A 21,340-nucleotide genomic window follows, 5' to 3' on the forward strand; every position below is an offset into this window, starting at 1 on the left:
ACAGTACAGAGGGCCAATGAAAAGAGGGCTGTGTTTGAGAAGGCGGGACAAAAACAATTTTTTGGCCAGAAGTCACATGACACCAGAGTGAAACACAAGCGCCTCCTTATCATAGTTACAAAGTGAGCGCTTTAAGCTAGCCGAGTTAGAATGTAGTATTAAATCCAACTTTTCCTCTCACCCTCCAGTGATATGACAGGTGAGTATATACGATCTCTTGTGGTTTTGTCAGTTTTGTGTGTCAAGAGCGACAAAAAGACATTAAGAATGGAGATCGGTGAACTCTATAGTTAAAGTTTAAAATGTCTTATTTAAGTATAAAAACGTATTAACTGGTTTAGTTTAGATATAGCTCTGTTTCACGCCATACGACTGCGAGTTTTTCAATTATCACGACTATTCTTCTCTATAGATGTCTTTTTTCCCCCCTAATCTGACGTAGGCTGTGTCTCAAAACATAATGGGCTTCTATCTAGACAGCATTTTGAGCGTCGTATCCGCGTCCCGAGGGTTCTATTCGAACATTTAAAAGCGCGCCTGGGATGCTGTCTAGGTAGGCGCTCACTAGGTTTTGTAACACGAGCGTAATGTTGGGGGTTTATTACATCCAAGGCGCGTCTGTTGTTTGTACTCGACACAGGATTAGGGAAATGAGTTCAAATGTTTCCGTTTAACAACTTAAAATGATCCAGCTTGAAATGTATGAGGCAACCGGTTACTAAGTTCCTCGTAAAGTGGAGGAGTTTAATGGAAAGGGACAGACGGGGAAAATGCTTGCTCATTCTTTATCAGCAAAACCCAATGAGTCAGCAGTGAGCGGCACACTCTTGCGCCACACACACACACACACACACACTCTCACACACACACACACATTCTCTCTCTCTCATGACTTGACTAACGTTAGGTCAAATTCTCAGTACACGGTTGAGATAAGGAGCTCCCGTGGGTAATGACACGTACGTACGTATTTCAAAAAGCATTTTTTCCCAGGGCGCTTTTGTTTTTAGCCATACTTCCAGTAGAACGAGAGTTTTAAAGAAGTATCACGCGAGCAAACGCGCAGGTGAATATCAGGTCGGCTGACAGCTAGACATTTGCAAATGTGATAGTTTTCATAGAAGGCCAGTTAATACTGAGTAGTTTACGTTTGAGACGCAAATTGGCCAGTTAATGAGTAAATAATTCCAAAACAATCCAAAACTCGTGAAGCAAAGCACAAAAGTGGAACAGAGCCGTGAGTGGAGTGGCATAAATTTCCCCTCCACACACAAAGTGTCACTCCGCTCTGGTTCCATTCCGGGTTTTCCGTTTCCTATTCCCTGCTGCTCTCTCCATCTCTTCCTATGGCTTGCTCCCTTTATATATAATAATATGTAAGTATATATAAGAAATAAATAAGAGTGCAACAGGCAGATTCTGGAAGTAAAATAATTTTCTCCATTAACAATAACTTACAGATCCTTAAAGAGTTTGTTAATCAATGCTATATGCTTTTGTTAAAGCCATCAGACTGCATTATTTCAACTTATGTTTTAAATAATCATGTTAAACAGTGGAATTCTGGGTGGAATACTACACTGCCATGACTCTACAAAAAAGAAAACATCAAAACAAGAAAATAGCACTCGCAAGAATCTCTGCTTTAGTGTCATTACGTATATATCCATGGTTGTAATTCACCTCTTTGCTAGTTTGTGGGTTACAACTCTTTAACAAAAATCTTTTTGGGAAAAATGAATGAGAAAATGTTTCTGGAACTAACAGTGCTGAAAAAGTTGGTGAACATTGCTGTAATTTGTAAAAACTATTAAAAACCGTAGGGGATTTTAATATTGTGTTCACGACATGGAAATCTTTAGAGTGAATATATATATATATATATATATATATATATATATATATATATATATATATATATATATATATATATATATATATATATATATATATATTACAAGTAATGCTGAGCTCTAAAATATTTCATTGGTTAGAAGTTGCTCTTTAAAATTGCTGCCTACAACATCAGTAATATGATTTTGAAACATCTCCAACCAGTAAAAGGAAAAGTCATGGAAATTCAATGTTCAAACTGTTTAGAAACCGTGTTGCTTGCTGTATGTCTAATGAATGAGTTTTATAACCGAATAATCTCAGTTATTAGTAGTACACAGGACCGTTTCTTTGAACTGAGCACATATTCCTTGTTTTTGCCATACAGATTAACTCAGCATGTCGGTGGAAAACTCCAAGTCGTTTAAGTTCACCTTCCAGTCGTCTGTGCACAGTTCCCATGTTCTGCAATGTCTGAATGAGCAGAGGAAGAAAGATCTTCTGTGTGATGTGACTGTTGTGGCAGAGACCCAGAGTTTTCGGGCCCACCGGGCAGTTCTGGCATCCTGCAGTGATTATTTCAGCGCTCGTTTGTCCAGTCATACACCTGAAGGAATTATCATCAACCTTCCTGATGAGGTAACAATATAATTAAAGGTCTGAAATGAAGGAGGAAGTTCATGGGATATCTTTGGCCCAATATTGCGACAGAAATATTTAAAGGGATAGTTCACACAAAAATGAAAATTCTGTCATTAATCACTCACCCTCATGTCGTTCCAAACCGTAAGACCTTCGTTCATCTTCAGAACACAAATTAAGATATTTTTGATGAAGTCCAAGAGCTTTCTGACCCTGTATAGACAGCAACATAACTACCATGTTTAAGGCCCAGAAAGGTAGTAAGGACATTGTTAAAATAGTTCATGTGACATCAGTGGTTCATCTGTAATTTTACGAAGCTACGAGAATAATTTTTGTGTACAAAGAAAACAAAAATAACTTCTTTTCTGAGTCACTGTCATCCGTCATTATAGAGACAGAATTTTCATTTTTGGATGAGCTATTCCTTTAATTCAGTGTCTGTGTGACTTAATATCAATGTTTTATAAATTATTTGAGTCATACTCTAAAGAATCTTAAGAATCCAAACTGATCTCCTGGAGAGAAGATCTAAAAATGAACATTTCCTTAGATATATGGGAAAAAATATGTATAAAAGCTCAAGCGAAAACTATTAACAGTAATCTTAAATTAATACAGTACAACTGGATTATGAGAACGTATTTTACTCCAGTTAGGTTAAACTAAATTTGTCAGAACACTCCAGACACATGCATTAAATGCACATCTGATAAAGGCACACTTTTGCACTGCATGTGGGGTTGTCCTAAGGTGCAGGAGTTTTGGAAAGAGGTAGTTTTACTCATTTTTCAGATGGTATCCGTTAATCTTCCAATGAATCCAGAAATGTTTATTCTGGGAATTTTTCCTGATAATATTGTACACTGTAGTAGCACTCGTAAACTTATTGACGTGTATACTTCAAGCAAAGCGTCTAATAGCTATGAATTGGAAAAAGTGGAAAGGCCATCTGTTGTACAGTGGATCAATAATATGTCTTTATGTTTGTCAATGGAAAAGATTACATATATTTTAAAAGGGAAATTGTCTTTATTTGAGAATATTTGGAAACCCTTTATATCCTTTATTTCAAACTCTGGTTTTAGTAATATAATGAGTGAGGCTGGAAGAGATAAAATATCTTGATTCTCAATGTATTTCCACCCACATTTTATTACTACCAAACCATTAGTCATTTAACCATTTACTGGTTTTCCAAAATTACCCCTTTTTATATAATGATTTGCTTCTTGTATGACTATTTTCAACTCTTCTTAGTCTGTAGCTATCTGAACTGACCTGTGGCCTTTTTTTATTTTAATAAAACATTTATTTTTATTTATGTATTTATTTATTTTTATTTTTTTCTTTTATTGTCATTTAATTTATTGTTATTATGTAAAACAGATCTAACTATTTTATTGTATAATATTGTTGTAATAAACAAATTGTTAAAAAAAAAAATGCAACGCTATGTGAGATATATGATGCATTTTATGCACGTGATTTAAAGGGGTCCTATTATGCTCTTTTACAAAGTCTTGATTTTGTTTTGGGGGTGTACTAGAACAGGCTCTCATACTAGGTTGTTCGAAAAACATATATTTTCCACATTTATTACATTATTACAACACCTCTCTGCCCAGTCTGGCATGAGCGGCTGGAATAGTTCCTGCATCAAATGAAGGCCCGCCTTCTGAAATACGACATGTGCTGTGATTGGTTCGCTGGGCCAGTGTGTGTTGTGATTGGCAGCACTCGGTGCCTGGTTGGGAAATGTCATGCTCCTTACCATAGCCTGCTGTGAGCTTTAGTGTAAATATTGCGTCAAAATCAAATCAATTTGAGCATGATTTAAACCCGGATGATTGTAACCACTCTAAGCTCATCTGCCTTGGGAAAGCTAGCGTGTCTCCGACATAGTAATAACACTCGTTGCCTTCTCTAGTGCAGCTCAACCAGGTCTCGTCCCATTCGTCGATCTTTGTGATATCACAAATCCCGGAAAATATGCGTTGTACTCCAAACAAATCATTCATTGTAGTTTTTGAAAAGTGATTTCTGTTAAATAAAATATATCCTTTTGAAGTGGACTTTGAGCTTTGTAACTTTGCAGATCTTTTTTATGCTCAAACAGCAACATTACAGACTAACTAAAGCTGAAAAAGTGAAAAAGCATAATAGCACCCCTTTAAAACATATCGTTTTTTTTTTGTTTGTTTTTCCATTTTGAAGGTTACCTCAGAGGGATTTGAACCCTTGCTGGACTTTGCCTACACCTCAAAACTCATCTTTACCAAAGAGAATGTGCTGGAAATCCGTAACTGTGCCTCTGTTCTTGGTTTCAAGAACTTGGACAAAGCCTGCTTTGACTTCCTTCTCCCCAAGTTCTTTGAGAGCAGCAGAAGTGCATCAAAAGTCCAGAGGAAGTGCTGCAAAACCAAATGCTGCAAATCACGAGGGTCTGAATTGAGCTCGATTGATGGGGATGATGTTATCGATGAAGACAAATCATTACTTCAGCCCTCGCAGCTTCAGCTTGAAGTCAAAGAGCCATCCTGTCCTCCTTCGGTGGCCATTGAGGATGTCGGAAAAAGCTGTCACAGTGAGAAAGACACAGATTACTCCCTCCTGTGCCCGAAATACCGGAAGTTTCAAATAGCTTGCGGGAAGGAGCGATCCTGTCTGGATGTTTGCAACTCAAAACCCATGTCCCTTGACAAGTCAGAAGACCATTGTTCTTTAAACTGCCAACCTTGCTCAAGCAATGAAGACGGCAAGACATGCGATAAGACACCTCTCATTGGAGATGAAGATTCTCTTCTGCCTGAATGTTGTCCCCTGAATCCTGGACCTTGCACAGGCCAGCCATCATTTCCAATCTGTAATGAGTCGGCACAATCCATTTGTGACACTGAAAAATGGGGAACACTCCCTCGCTCAGGACTGGAGGATGTTGTGAGGCCATACATGGAGCACAAAGCTGACGGATGCTGTGAACAGAGGAGCACAGAGGAAATAGAGGTGGCTAAACAGCTCACATTTTGGCCGGATTCTTGTCAGGCGTCTCCCTCTGGCCTGGGCTTGGTGGTGAAACCCTCAAATCTCAACTGTCTGAAAAGCTGCCATCCGGATCCCAGAGCGGTGGAGTGTCCGTTCCTGCAGAACTTTGGCGCGGTGGGAGCTCATCTGCACGATGGAGAGGGGGGGCCCACGTCACAGGGCAGTCCATACATGCCCTCCAACCAGTCAGGGGAGGACTCTGATAGCTTTGACACAGAGGGGGACAGTGAGTCTTACAGCAGTGAACGAGTGTGTGAGGTGAGGCCTGCTTGTATTTGTTAGTGGTGCTTCACTGGTGTGAACAAACTCTTATCCCTAAGCTTCTGTGCTTGAATGATGCGTGAAACTGTCCAGTGTGTTGAGGAAAGATGTGCATTACATTTTTAAGTGATCAAATGCCCAATTGTCATGATGGACAATGAAATAGTCAATCAATTAATCATAGACAACACAAACAACACAATAATATTATGAATATATTATTGTTATTATTATTATTATGAAATATTATGTAAAATTATTTTGTAATCTAAATGGCTATTTGAACTTTTTTATTTACAGATTATGAATATTTTTTACAAATATAATATTATTATTATTTTGCTGTTGTTATTATAGTAGCAGTGTCATGTTATAATATTATAATTTGTTATATTAATTAATTATATTCATATAAGTGTAATAATAAGTATAATAACTTCAATAATAACTCAAGTTGTTTTGTCATCTAAATGGCCACAAATATATTTTAATGTACAGATTATTAATATTTTATATAAATGTGATGTTATTATGATTGTTAATATTTCAAATTTTTGCAGTTGTCGTTATTAACAGCAATTTAACAATAATAGTATTTTTACAATATATAGTATTGTATTATTTCATAATATTTTCTCTAAATTAATGTATATAATTATATTAATATACAATTATTATTTTTATTATGCAAAGTTGTCTTTAAATCTAAATGGTTGTGAATTTATTCCAATTGTTTTCTAATTGTTGAGCAACACATTTCTTAAGAAGTTTGTAATTATTTCAGAAAAGTTGAGCAATTATCCAGCAATACTTTAAATGAGTTACTTTGCCTGTTAATAGCATTGATGGGGGATTTCCTTTAAAGACACACCGAATGGTGCAGTTTAACAGCAGACCTGTTATTAAATCAATATTAATAAAAAAATATTGGTCAATCCAACAATTGGTGTGTCTTGAGACCCACATCTTATCTAGTCACTAGAATTTCCTACAGTTGGAATAAGCAAAAACCTGGCACCTCTGTAAGCATTTGTAGATTTGTTAATGTTGCTTGGACTTTTGAGCAGTCTGGAATCATAATTACTTGCACACCTGATAATGACTTGTCACACTCCTTGTGAGGTCAAAAAGTCCACATGTCCTGAGTGAAGACCTTAAAAGAAGCATTAACCCATAAATCTTTACTCACTGAATGTTGAGCAAAGTTGACAGTGTTTCAAATATAAACAGATCTGCTTCCGTGACTTCCATGTTGATTGTTCCCCTCCAGATGGCGCTGCCGCTCTCTGTGGCTCAGATCGTGTCTCTGAGCAGGAATGACTTCCAGCAGATGCTGAAGCAGCAGTGCTTGACACGGGAGCAGCTCGACGTTGTGCATGACATCCGCAGACGGAGCAAAAACCGGATTGCAGCCCGGCGCTGCCGCAAGCGGAAACTTGACTGCATACACAACCTGGAGTGTGAAATCGAGAAACTGGTGAGTATTCAAAAGATCCTTATAGTCTGAGGGATCCCTAAAGGCTCAAGGTGTATAGCTGTGCACTCTTCCAGCACTTCAGATACCTCATTCAGGATTACAGTTTTGATCTACAGCTGCTTATTCAGTGAATTTCACAAAAACCTGGATGGATAACAGTATTTTTCTTTAAGAAAAAAAATGCACTAAACTATTTTTTTTTTTTAAATAACATTTTCTAAGACAAGTTATTTTTATTTATTTATTTATTTTTTTTAATTAAGGACAATGCCAAAATAATAATTTAAATATTTTAAATAATATAAATATTTTAAATATTATTATTCTATTTATTTACATTTTTATTATGGTAAAGAACTGTATGGTATCTTAATGGTCCTAAAAGATATTAAATGTAATGTTTTTTAATTTAAAATCTGTTGTTATTTTTGGTGTGAAATATGACAGGTTTTTGTGAGATTCATCCATACATTTGAATTGTTTGGACAATTTACATCCATTTGGATTACTCTGTTTTAACATAAACAGACTAATAAAGTTAATGTGATGCATATTTGTCAGACATACATAAATAAAACAGGTAAGACTTCTGTAATAGTACTAATAAATTTGTGTTTAAAATACACAATAATCAGCTTTATATCATTATCATCATCATCATCAATAAATCCAGTCTCATACATTTTTACTGAATTGCTTGTTCTGCAGCTAGCCAGATTTCCATGTTCGGTTTCACAGTGAACAGGTTTATGCTCATTCAAATAAATGCATTTTGAAAATCGTTTATGTATGATTGATAGATGCATCACATTAAGTTTTAATAGTTTATTAAAACTCTGTCATCCCATAAAATATTACATGCAACTTAAATGTCAAAAAATAAAATAATATAAATAACAAATCTTGAATTTCGTATTTAATAAAGTGTATCTATGTGGTTTCTTTGTGCTCTGCAGAGGAGCGAGCGAGAGAAGCTGAGCGCTGAAAGGATAAAGCTGAATCAGATGAAGATGACGGCCTGGCAGAGTTACTCAGGCCTGTATGAGAGGGTCTGTACTGAAGCCGCCCTCAGACCCGAGCAGCTTCAGGTGCTGGCCAAATATTCCTCTCCAGACTGCCCGCTGTCTGCCTTCCTGTGCCCCTCTCCAGACCTTTCTCAGAGTCCCCAGGCTTCAGACCTCTCCACACACACCTGTTGCTCTGGAACCAAACCACAAGTTACTTCCTCAATGGAGAATTTTGTTGCACAGTCAAGCTCACAGAACCTGTTACCTCTTGGGGTCGCAGAAGCTCAGTCACACACCTGTCTTCCTGACGCCTCGCCACTGGAGTGTAGTTCAGTGGTGAAACACGCCACTGATCTGCTCATCGGCAATCATGAAACCGACAAATTTCAAAATTAAATGTGTTGGTTAAAGGAAGGACCATAGAAAATCACTGAAGGACTTTAATAACTCACTAAAGGTGCATTTAACAAACGTGACATCACTACTGTCCTCGTCTGATCGTAGGTTGTACATTATATTTTATTTTTTTAAGCATTAGCATTAAGTTTGTATTGGTCAGTGTTCAATGAAGTATTCCTTTACCTAAAACGATCCTTTATAGACTTAACACACATGTCCCCGAACATCCTCATGTTCTTATGGAATCAATCAACCTCAATTCACTGTATCATTGTTGGACTCACAACACCACAAACCTCATCTCGCAGCTCAATAATAACCTTTTTTCTTCTCAGGGGACATAAAGCTCTTGGACTACTCTGTGCTGTAATCTGTTTTTGCTGAAACTGTGACACTCAAAATGTCTCGAAACTTTAGAAGAGACCATTAAATCTGGGAATTAAACTCTCAGGTGTTCAGAACTGCACATACTGTAGTTTCACTAATGTTGTTTTTATGTAATTAAAAAAAGTGTTATTTTTTTCCCTCCATCATTTAAATCTAAAAGTAATGTTATAACACTTTGATTATTCTGCTCTAATGTTTTGCTTGGGACCAAAATATCCTCTTTTCAGGAAGCTTGTTAATAAATGACTTTAAAAAAGAAATTGCACATTTGAAATAGACTTGTTTTCCTTTAAATCAGTTAACTTTGTACATATCTTTTATTTTCATTATTTTAATAAAAATAAATCCTTTGTTATATATATATATATATTTTTTTATAGGGTATTATCTTAGATATGTATGAGGAAATATAAAGAAACTGACAATAACAGAATCACAGAAAGCACAAAATTAGCTCAAATTAAAATGAATACTAAATATTAAAATAAAATAAAAGCTAATTCAAAATGTTAATGAGCACTATACTAGAGTATAAATGAAACTAAAATAACACATGATTATGTATTATAATATTAAATATACTGTTTACCTGCATGTTGTTCAGTTATTAACTGACCATCAGAGAACCGTGATCATGCAAATGTGCTGTTAAATTATCAAAATAGTACCTTAAAATCTCAGGGGGTACTTTTAAATAGTAAAATAGTATAATAATAATACCTATAAGTTTAATTTTGGAATCCCTGGGTTACATGAAGGTCTTCGTTATTTACAGTAATATAGTTGTACCAACAGATGGCAGCACCCACACAGACAATATTTCTCCTTGTGCTTGATAAACCATCATACTTGCTGTACAGCACCTGTAGCTGCGTCTGTAATGTGTAAACACGCTCCAGTCTAAACAAAGACAGCTCGGGGATAAATTCGTGATATAGTTTCATATTACAATCTTTGTTGTCTCAGAACTAAGAATGTGCGCTGGGATAATGACAGGCTGTGAGGCATTTTTCATCATTTCAGTCACTTTGATGGATTCGTTTTGTCCGGCTGTCAGCTACAGAACAGTATGTTCATGTTTGTGTGTTCTGTTCCCTTGGGTTAATCTGCCACGATCATCAGTATCTGTACAGAGACAGCCATCGGTTATAATTGATCTTCATTTGACAAAGGACCATCAGAAAACAGATTTTTTTTTTTTTTTTTTTTTTTTTTGGTATCTCAGTAGTATCCTGGTATTCAATGTACAAAAAAAAAAAAAAAAAAAATCATTAATGTTCTCATTATAGTTAGAAATGCATACCGTAATAATGAAAGAATGAGTGAAATGGGTAAACTCTGCCACTGGATGTCTTTTTTACAGCAACATAAATAAATACATTTTCCAAACCTATATGACCTCTGACATGGAACAAAAAATAAAAATAAAAAAATTAAATAAAAGGAGAGGTTTAAAAGAATATCCAAGCTGCTCTTTTCCATGCAATGAAAGTGGATGGAGACTAGGAACAGTCTCTCCTTATGTATTCTTGCTTGGAAAGGCATGAGGGTGAGTAAACTGTCAAGGGCAAAATTTCATGCAGTGGGTCTGTTTCAAATGACAACTGATGTTTTGTGCCAAGGTTGTGGTCATGAAGCTTAAGACATCAGAGAAAGAAGCGGTCTTCAGAGAGGAACACAGATGCATCCTTCTGTGAGACAAATTGATTTGGTGGATGTGGCTTTCCTTTACGTCCAGGTGCCATGGATTTATTTTAACGTGCCGCGGAGAGCACAAAGTCCTTCACTGTTTTGAGAGGAGTTTCAGGTAAGATGAGCGGCGCATGTCACATGCATTTAATCTGTGACCTCATTCATTCAAGATTACAATGTTGAAGACAAAAAAAGAGAGGAACGGCTTGGGGGTTTTGATTAAGAGTTATGAGGTTAGCAGATTAGGGACAGGGAAAACAGTATTACGGCAGTTTAAACCGAATCCTAGAATTAATCAAAATACTAAAAAGGAAAAACTTAAGCTGCCAGTAAACATCATCACATTCAGCAGCACAGTAATATTATGCCATCTGTGTGGATTTGAATAAAAGCTCTTATTCAATGATGCACTACACAAGGGCAGAGATACGATATATTCATTCGGTATGAGTCACTGATACTTTGGCGTGTTTGGCGTTTTCCCTGATACTTTTGCTTAATTTCCATGTTTTTCAGAACATCACCTCAGCATCACACAAGCTCACCCCCACAATCTTGCTGCATCACTGACAGAAATGGGCGTTATAAGCCTGATCCTGATCTTATCAAGACCTTGTTCAAGAGTAAGCGAATAATTCTCCAGTGCTGAATAAAAAGGTTAGTTAGATAACAGCACCCACTACACACCTTCTCACTTTCCTCTCTTGACCTCACACAGGCTGGGCATCTTGAGGTCTCCTTCTGCAAAAGAATATCATAAAGAAGCTAAATCAAAAACTTCAATAACATTTAAGTGCCACATTAATGGGATTATGATTAATGCTCATAAAAAATGGACACATGAAACTTTCGACCACAATTAAACTACTCACTTTCCCGTTCCTTGAGTAAAATGTCCAAGCTGCTCTTTTTTTTTAATAAAATGAAAATAGACAGTGAAAAGAGGCAGGTCAACTCTTAAGTCCAACTGCCGAACATGGAATCTTATGAGCTGGTTCTTTTTAGTAAATCAAAAACGTAGCTACTTTAAAGTGCAACCAGTTAAGTCCGTTTCCCGAATGAAATCCATCTAATGAGTCTAATGAGTGAAAACAGCAATGCTACCACCACGCTTCTGAGAATTTTAGTAAGAAATTCAATGGAAGCATTAACTATAGAATCGAAACGGGAATTGTTCTATTCTTTATTCTTACCCAGGTTTACAATAGCATAAGTAGGCCTACGCTAAATTATAACCAAAAAGGAACAAAACATTCAATTTTGGGTAACTATCCATAATAGTAAATTAGTCACATTCGGATTCACCTAATTACAAGCCAATAGAACAAGAGTAAAATGTCTATTTGTTTCTAAACTACCTGTCCCTCAGCTACACAGAGTGAATCTTTGTGGTTGATGTCCCATAATACATAGACCTCCCTAATGACACAACGCTGTCTAATCAGTGCACAGACCTGCCTCTCAGACAAAGGTGACTGTTATTTGGCATGAGAGGACAGTCATTAGCTCTAATAGAGCGCTTGGACTTGTGCATGTCATCTCCTATGGCTTAATGTGCGTTTGAGGGTTCTCCTGAGAGCATTACAGAAACTGTGCACCTGCAGCCCTCATTCAGAATCTTTGTCCCACCCATAGACAGGATGGCTTTATCACGGCCAAATGGTTTAGAGTGTGTATGTGTGCGCTGAGTTCTGGGTAACAGGGACAGTGCGCTAGAAAGGCCTGAACAGACATCTCATGCAGAGATAAAATAACCCAGCATGCTGCATGCATCTGGTGTAATGGACAACAGGTGTATATCTTTAAATTAGGTAATTAAATGCAGTTCCTCTGTGAATTGTTTTAGGGGACGATTTCCATGCTGGTCTAGTTTTTTATTTTTTTTGGTTAGTTGGTCTAGTCTGGATAAATCCAACATAAAATAAAAATGAAGGAAGCATGCAGTAACTAGTAATAGTTCACATAAACATAGACACGCACGGACACACACACACACACACACACACACACACACACAGTATATTAACTATATACACTAATAAAATAAAATAATTGAACCATTTACCCATTCACACTAATGTCGTTCTAAACCCATTCTGGAGAAAGAGAAATTTAATGAATATTCGGTTGGGTGAATTCAATTAAATGGCAGTACAAAATGACTGTCTTCAGCTCCAACTGATTTTGGTTAAAAACAACTCGATATTTAATTAGCTGAACAGTAAAATCATAGGAGCTGCCATTGCTTTCCTGTATGTCAGTCAGCACCTCACCCTCCAGTCCAGTAGATGGTGTAATTAAATTCATACAGGTTTGAAACGACATGAGGGTGAGTAAATCATGACAGAATTCATATTTTTGAGTGAATTACTCACTTAAAGTTGATTATTCTCTGGCATGATTTAGTGAATTCGCACCATTATCTGGAAAACACTGACTTTGAATTGAAGTTCAGCCTGCATAGCTTACGTATGACACTGGGGAACAACCTGATGTCTTTTTGTCTTCACTTCTCTCTCTCTCTCCACTGCTTCCTCTCAACCTCAGTGTTCAGTGTGTTTGCTTTGACATACACTGTCCCATAGGTCCTACCAAGCTGTTCAGCAGACAGAGTCAGGGCAGACCTGTCTGTGAAGTAACAGGTGAATGTGAAACAGAAGAGCAATTTCCTTCTCTCTTTCAAACAAAAGCTCAATCAAGAATCAAGATGTTTGTCATATTATACACTTCCAAATGCAGGCTTCACATCACAGAAAAAGACTTAAAAACTGTTGTCCCAAATGGCATGCATTAGCATAAAAACATAAAGAAGACTGATCTGTCATTAGTGTGAAAGTGACACCGTACTCTGACTGACAGATAGTCTCTGTTCTCATGTGATGCTGCTATTAATCATCACAGAGGCACTTAGTAGCACACGGATGGATCAGATCTGCAAGGTGTGTTTATTAAAGCTGATCACATTTGTTATCAGGGGACATCGATCTGACCCTTGGCTATGACTGAGGCGTTGTTACGCTGTTCTGATATCATATACTTGATCTTAATCAAGCAAACAAATTATTCATGAGGTTAAGGTGATTCTCTTTATGTAGACACATAATATGATTTTTGGGAGGAGGAAAACATTTACATAACATTAACATACAGTGGGTTATAGAAGTCTCAGTCAAATTAAAATCTAGGAATCAGCTATACAGGACAGACAGATAGATAGATAGATATGATGGATGGACTATTTTTAGGCCACTAATCAGTACGTTTGTGACATTGTGACAAACACAATACTAAGAAATTCTGAAATAAAAAATAAAATAAGCATTTGAACCCCACTTCTACATGATAACAGCTCCTGCTTTTAAAGCAAGGACTCTATGAAAGCTGTTTTCATTGGCCGTCACATGTGTTTAGTGAAGTCTGAGGGCTTTGAAACTGACTGCCAGGCCCAAACAGCCCCGAGCAGTCCTTATCTTCTTAAGTGTGAATGGCCCTCAGTCTCTCTGAAGCGCTATAATTTCTATACGTTTGCCAATAGCCCACAAGCTTCCCCTCACATGTGCACAAACGCCACAAAACACCTTTCATGTTTAAATTTCCCAGAGGCCAAAACTGAGCCAGAAAATACATTGTCTTTCTGGTCCAGACACAGCTGACCTATATATGTATTACAGGGACACCAGCATGTCCAGTTCTCTCTCTCTCTCTCTCTCTATATATATATAGGTTGTTGACGTGACATGGCATTTTCACTGTCCCACAATATAAAAATTAATATAATTAATATTGTCGTTATGTGGACCTGTTGTTATAAAAGCTGCAGTATTAATAGATTTTTTTATTTATTTTCGAGCCAAATTTCAAAATTGTCCTATGGTCTGACTGTCTCAAGCGTGGTTCAATAAATTACAACTTTTATAAATCAAAAAGAAAAGCATAAAAATCTTTACAAATACCTCCGGCATAATTGTGTCTGTTTTAGTTAATGGCAATATTTTTTTTTCATCCATATATTTCTGAAAGCATAGGAACTTGATACATTTTGTCACTGAAAAGCATGTCCTCTGGTGTGACTCCATATCCTGATTTTAAATCGGCCAATTCCAGAGAAAACTTAATTAGTTGAAGGACCCCATTAATGGTCGTGTTACTGAAGCCGCCTGTGAAGCCCATGACACGTGCGCATGGCAAATTTTTGTCTCAGAATTGTTCAAATATTTAATGTTTTTGGAACCACTATCACTTTTGGAAGTGTTACGTTTTGTTGTCCTTTGGTATGACACCCCTAAATTATATTTTTTCATTAAAAACTGCATGTTAAACTACATAATCATGGAAAATTTATGCAAATGTGTCTTGCTAACCACTAATGACAGGTTAGCTCAGAATAGGAAGGTCATTAATTGACAGAAAAAGGCTAAAACGTCCTTTGGTGTGACAGAAAATACTGAAAGTACTGTCACACAACAGGACAAAGACGTCACACCAAGATCTCTTTAAAAAGCATTTTAAATAATTAAATAAGGTTTAACTCATTTTTATTGGTTTTTGATCATTTTCATTGTTCCTAAAAGCAATAACTACATTAATGAAACTATTTTCTTATGTGTTTACAGAAAACTCATTCAAAATTCTCAGAAAAAAAAATTCACATGTTAATGAATATAGTTTGAATATCAATCATATTTAGCTGTGCCGCACATGCAGCTGGGGCTAGAAGAATTTCAGTAACATACTGATTGACCAAGAGACCAATTATTTTTGAAATAGTTTCAAAATCAAACTTTCTTTCTCCTTTGACTTGTTCAAAATTAAATAGAGATAATTTAAGAACTACCATTTCTGTCCTTTAGTGTGACGTAATGTCCTATGGCATTGACACACATAATAGAACCACAGATTTGTTTTTTTGTCTTAATTTTGAGTTAAATTTACATTGCGTATTGCAATGGGGCGATACAAATATCACTCAACTTAAGAGGGTATAATTTTCAGCAGTTTTGAACGAATGACAGCAAAGTTGGTCTTGAAATTGTCCAACAAGTCACGGGGAAAAAATGTTAATTATAACATTTTACATTAAAGTTTTTTATAGACACACTTTGAGCAAATTCATCTGGAGCACAAAAATCTAATCAAGATGATCACCCTCATCTCGTAACGTCTTATCTTTTCTGATATGCATTAAGACACATCTGATGTATTTTTGGCGAAAAGGCGTTTAATCTTCAGAGAGTAATTTGTCTGGGTCATGGAGCAGGTAGCACTCGAAGCAGAGGCTGACCTTTGACCTTTATTTGATTGTGCCTCAGTTTGAGGGAGAATACTTCGGTCAGTCCCTCGAGGCGTGCGCTTTGTGTGCAGCAGGCAGACCGTCTTGAACTGTTAGGGTCAAAATGGGAAAAACAGTCATGCCTTGCATTCCCTTTGGAACAGTCACGGATTAGAAGCATCTACTCTATTATTTTCTGTTGTTATATAATGCTGCAATTAATAGAACCCGCGTCACTGATAAAAGAATGCCTGGAATGAGATAAATGTCCAAGAGTGTGTAAAAAAATCTCGCTTTTATTTATTAAATTAAGGACAGCACAAGAAAATGCTACAGTATAATGCAATGTGCTTGTACTTTAATAAATATCTCAAAATAAATGATTCCTTTCATTGTCAGTTCAGATATTACCTGTGTACTTAACACAAGACCAACACAACCCACATAGTACTGATATAAAAACCTGCAAATTTATGAATAAAAAGCAAATAAACAATTGATTGAAAAAACAAATGGCCTCAGAGATTGATTTCACCGGCAGGCTCCTTGCTCAGGTGGCGGTTGGAGGTGGATCTAGGCCATTGTCTCTTTCCTCTGGACGCGTTTGGGGTTACATAAGACTCCAGACAGGCCGGCTCTTCCTCTGTGTCTGCCTCTCTTCCTCAATGCCTTGTGACACCTGAGGGATATGCCCAGGTCTTCCATCACAGCACTGAAAGAGACACACTGTCAAAAAAGAACACGAGGGCTTGCGTGAGTCTCCACACACACACACATGCAGACAGACACACTTACAGTACATACACACACTTCAAACATACAAACAGCATCCAGTTCGGTTATTCAAATGAATGTGATGCAAAACACTTGTGTGATATGATATAAAAAAACAGGAAAATACTTTTTAGCTGCACTCCATCGTTTTTTTTTTTCTTTTTTTTTTTTAGGCCACTTTTAGTTAAATGGCTAGTGTAGAAAAAGCATGAAATGATGTGGAGGACAGGGCTGGGAGTACATGGTGACTTTAATGCTCTGACACTCTTATGCGATTGACTTCAACTACACCCTAAATCTCTTCAGAAGAAAGATTTGGTTTATATTGCAAGGTCGCACTATAGGTTTGACTTGCTGTATAGCCCATTTTCTATTGTGATAACTCAGATTTCTGTGTTTCAGAGTGATTCTACTGGTTTTGGTCTGGTCTGTCATGAGATGTTCAAGGCATGAAAGCCATGTCTTTATGCCGCTGGGGACGTGGGAGGCAGATAAAGCCGCTGTGAGCGGTGAATTGGCTCCCGGCTGATTACGGTTATCCTGTGGGCTAATTTCAGACCCGGTAATCTTAGACTTTTTAATTGTTCTTTCTTTTTGAGGGCATCAATATTTAATCAGGTCATTATGAAGACTCTTCTCTTGATGTCTTTTCTCTGCCAAATACAGCTAAAGTTAATTACATTCCAGAGAATGATATCAGTGTTTCATGACTGTACGCTCAGTGTCAGGTGTTTGAACAAAGAAGAAGTGAATGAGTGGAGGTCACTGATTGGAAAAAAAAAAAGAGAAAAATTTACTACAACTTTACCTTACGCTGGTATCTGTATGTGCCTTTTCATTAACATGACTATTTCATTATCAAAACTGACAATAAACCCAATCTCCTAAAAACATTTTTAATAATATTAATATAGCTGTTGAAAATAATTCATATCAATAATTCATGTCAAATAAATTAATCGCGATTAATCGCATCCAAAATAAAAGTTTGCTTACATAATATGTGTGTGTACTGTGTATATTTTTAAGAAATATTCACATGAATTTAAATATATATATATATATATATATATATATATATATATATATTATATATATATATATTCATATTTATATGATTTATATTACACATTAATATAAATTATATTTATTAAATATATACATGTATGTGTGTGTATTTATATATACACAAATATACACAGTACACACACATATTATGTAAACAATTGACAATTAATCGTGATTAATCAATTTATTAAAGTGAATCCAAGATTGTCAAAGATTATAATAAATATTCCTTAAATATCTGACAGTCTTGACCAATCTTGAGTAAATGGCAAGGAAAAGCACATATTTTGTATGGACAATAGAGCGTCACAGATTTATCTAAAATAAATCCTTCAGACAAACTTTCTTCTGTTTTGTAGTCTGTTTTGCCTCTCTACTCAAGAATCAGTGGGCTACCGCAGAACAGATCATTATCATAACCCTCATTATAATTATCATTTCCTTCACTGTGCGGGCCGATCTTTTGAGGGAGCAATGAGAACATGAAAGGCAGTATTTAGGCCATCAAATCTAGAAGGTCCGCACTTTATTTTTTGCTGCGAATGGCCGTAATTGAATAGGTTCTACCAATAAATAAAAGTTTCAGAGAGCACTCCATTTCTTATCTGTCTGCAGACAGGGTGTGCAACGAGAAATGAAAGTGTTCTTCATCTCCTTGAAAACCGTACTAAATTTCTGAGCCGCGTGGGCGCTGGATTGAGGTCAAGGGTTTGGGCAGATGGTTTGGAAGTAACCAGTGGACGGGCGAAGGAGGGAAAGGAGTTTATATTTCTTTAAATAACACACAGCCCTTACAGATATGAGAGTGTGTGGCTAACACGAAGAACATATGTCATCCCTGAGGAGCCTCCCGCTCTCTAAATCTGTTGATAAGGACGTGCCAGAGGAGGAGATGGAATCGCTTCTTTGCAGCTGCTGGGATTGGACTCCGTAAAAGAAACAGAAGGCTTGTGCATGCAGATCAATGATAAAAATAGAACAGAAAGACAAAAAGCAGGACAAGATCAGTAACATGCAAATGATCAAAGTGATAATAAAATATAAGCAGCATTCACATGCAAAAAAAAAAAAAAAGGATGCTAAATTTATTAGTTAACGTACATTAGCGTTGAATCAGTTCCAAAACTTTGTCTTTGGTACGTTACTAACTGTTGATACTCAAATAAATACCCTCGGGCAACTGCAAAAATTAAACTAGGGCTGTTTAATAATTTGTGATAAATTTTATCAGTTATTTTTTGTATTTTAAGTAGAATGTTCATATATATAATAATTATACATTTTATACATATATATTCGTCAATGCAATTTAATCTTTTAAATATTTTTTTATAGTTCAATAACTTTTTTATATTTTACATAGAAATATATTTATATATTTTATTAAAAAAATAATTATACATATATATATATATATATATATATATATATATATATATATATATATATATATATATATATATATATATAATTTATATTTAGACATTTCTTATATTTAATTATAGTCTATGCAATTTCACCTGCAATAGTTAGTAAATAATCTTTCCCCAATCTTTACCTATATTATAAACTTACCACAAGTGTCTGATGGCCTTCTTATTAAAGAAATTATATTTCATACTTTGAATTTTAAATTCTGCTATTCAGTGAGTGTAAATGACTTTACTTTTGTTAAACATCCCATCTGGATTTGATCTATAGATCAAACAAAACAATTAAAATGTCAAATAAATGCATTACAGGCATATTTAATGATTGTTGTGCATCAACACATTAAATTTTACTCTTCACATCACAATGCTTTAATTGGCAAACTGTGCTGAATGCAGCACTTTGTCATCCAGATCAGGTAATAAAACTTGCAAGAGCGTGATAGTAAAAAAGAGAGTCAAAAATGTACTGTAGTACACTATGTATGTCATGCAAAACAAGCAAGCTAACCAAAATAGTTTCAGAAAGTAGAACACCTGCATGATAAACAGAGTGTGCTTTAAGTCTGCGACAGGTTCCTGTCCAGTGGGCTGCTGCAAAAACATCCTGCAAGTGTCTCATTTGTGTTTACATGGCTCATTTTGGCTGTGACAGCGGTGAGGTAATTAGCTCCTTTAAGACTCAGACCCCGCGGGGCTGTTCCGCCAGCCTCCCACTCACCTCTTCAATATCGCTGTTTTTGCGTGACTTGTAGATGAACTCTCCAATGGCCACGAACACAGACAGCACTAGACCAGCAGCCAGCACGATGAAGATGCCTCCGATGTTCTCCACACCCAGGGCACTGGCCTCTTTGTTGTCCTCCTCAGGGCATCCGTTACCTCGCCACCATTTCTCCTTCATCATGTGCAGCTTTCCCTCTTCCTGGAGCTGCAGGATGGCGATGGTCACCTTGTCCCGGTAGGGCGAGCCTACAAAAAAACATAGTTCTTTAGGTGGGGTTGCACAAAAAACCCCACACAGAAGTCACACTGAACTTCAATAATTTTAAAGTAGGGATGGACAATATATCAGTATTTTTTTTAAAGGGGTCAAATGATGCTTTTTTAAAGATCATTATTTTGTGTATTTGGTGTAAAATAATATGTAGACATGCTTTAATGTTCAAAAATCACATTCTTTTTCAAATACTGTACATTATTGTAGGTCCTCTATGCCCCGCCTCTCTCAAACATGTAGTTTTCTACAAAATAGCTCCTTTTGTTATGAGAAGTGTGGTCTGCTCTGATTGGCCAACTGACCCAGTGCATTGTGATTGGCGGAACACCGCAAGCACTCGTCAGGAACGTAATGCCCCTTTCCATAATCGTGAGCTCCAAAACTCTGCATTTGAACATTCAATAGCAAATACTTAAACTAATAACAAAACATACTTACAGTAGCTGATTCAGAAGCGCCAGATTGTCGAAGGCAAAGTCAGAATTACCTCCTCTCATAGGTTCACGAAACGGTCGTCCATAAAATGCGTTGCTGTTTTGTTGTAAGTAATCTTAAAGATTCCTAAATGCATCTTACTCATGGAAGGCCAAATAAATGCTTTTGCTTTCTTCTAGATACACACAGCATCTCCCTGACACTGCTGCTTCAACACTAACTGCAGTTACTGAAACCACGCCTTCTTTCTTTGCGTGAACATTTGGGCGGCATTACGCCAATATTTCCACATAGTGACGTAGAGATGTGGGGGCGTGTTTGAATGAGCCGTTTTAGGGAAACGTGGCAGAGTCTTAACTTTGATAAAGAATATCTCTTTGGATTTGAAACTTTAGTCTTTGCAGCTTTACAGATCTTCTTTATGCACCAAGAGCTTGTAACACTCCGTGGAGAAATTTGAAATCGCATCATATGACCCCTTTAATTTTAGGATAATTTTAATTTAGCGATATTATCCAACGTTTTGGTCAGGCAACTTTCATCAGGTATTGTTTTTCCATATTGTTAGAGTATACATATAACATAAAACGTACACAAAACAATCTACATGTTTCAAAATGC

At 36.4% G+C, this 21,340-nt stretch overlaps 2 protein-coding genes across 9 annotated transcripts in view; one reads left to right on the forward strand and one right to left on the reverse strand.

The window, feature by feature from the left end:
- Window positions 1-53: 53 nt before the first annotated feature.
- On the forward strand, window positions 54-9,311 carry LOC109098062 (transcription regulator protein BACH1-like). Of its 3 annotated transcripts, none has more exons than XM_019111690.2 (5): window positions 54-199; window positions 2,222-2,472; window positions 4,693-5,778; window positions 7,052-7,258; window positions 8,215-9,311. In XM_019111690.2, exons 2-5 carry the CDS (start codon window positions 2,233-2,235, stop codon window positions 8,659-8,661), a joined length of 1,980 nt encoding a protein of 659 aa, XP_018967235.1. In that variant the 5' UTR covers window positions 54-199; window positions 2,222-2,232; the 3' UTR covers window positions 8,662-9,311. The 3 variants fall into 3 exon arrangements, with proteins under 3 accessions (XP_018967235.1, XP_042588478.1, XP_042588477.1); XM_042732544.1 differs by lacking the exon at window positions 54-199 and adding an exon at window positions 270-812; XM_042732543.1 differs by lacking the exon at window positions 54-199 and adding an exon at window positions 938-959.
- Window positions 9,312-16,268: 6,957 nt separating this feature from the next.
- LOC109098063 (glutamate receptor ionotropic, kainate 1-like) overlaps window positions 16,269-21,340 on the reverse strand; it is a 52,166-nt gene continuing 47,094 nt past the window's right edge. For 2 of the 6 annotated variants that reach the window (XM_042732536.1, XM_042732542.1), the window contains 2 exons: window positions 20,006-20,256; window positions 16,269-16,738 (listed from right to left, as the gene is read on the reverse strand). In XM_042732536.1, coding sequence (XP_042588470.1) covers window positions 16,586-16,738; window positions 20,006-20,256 — 404 coding nt within the window. In that variant the 3' untranslated portion in view covers window positions 16,269-16,585. Of the gene's footprint in view, window positions 16,739-18,649; window positions 18,803-20,005; window positions 20,257-21,340 lie in introns of all 6 variants that reach the window. The other 4 variants (XM_042732539.1, XM_042732538.1, XM_042732541.1 and 1 more) reach the window with 4 other exon arrangements.

The sequence above is a fragment of the Cyprinus carpio genome, chromosome B10 (genome assembly GCF_018340385.1).
Source record: "Cyprinus carpio isolate SPL01 chromosome B10, ASM1834038v1, whole genome shotgun sequence".
Lineage (NCBI taxonomy): Eukaryota > Metazoa > Chordata > Actinopteri > Cypriniformes > Cyprinidae > Cyprinus > Cyprinus carpio.

Excerpts from the sequence above, each read along its gene's own strand:
- LOC109098062 (XM_019111690.2), top strand. The coding sequence starts at position 2,233 with ATGTCGGTGGAAAACTCCAAGTCGTTTAAGTTCACCTTCCAGTCGTCT. Across the intron at positions 2,473-4,692 it reads TCATCAACCTTCCTGATGAG|GTTACCTCAGAGGGATTTGA; the intron begins GTAACAATATAA and ends TCCATTTTGAAG. Across the intron at positions 5,779-7,051 it reads GCAGTGAACGAGTGTGTGAG|ATGGCGCTGCCGCTCTCTGT; the intron begins GTGAGGCCTGCT and ends GTTCCCCTCCAG.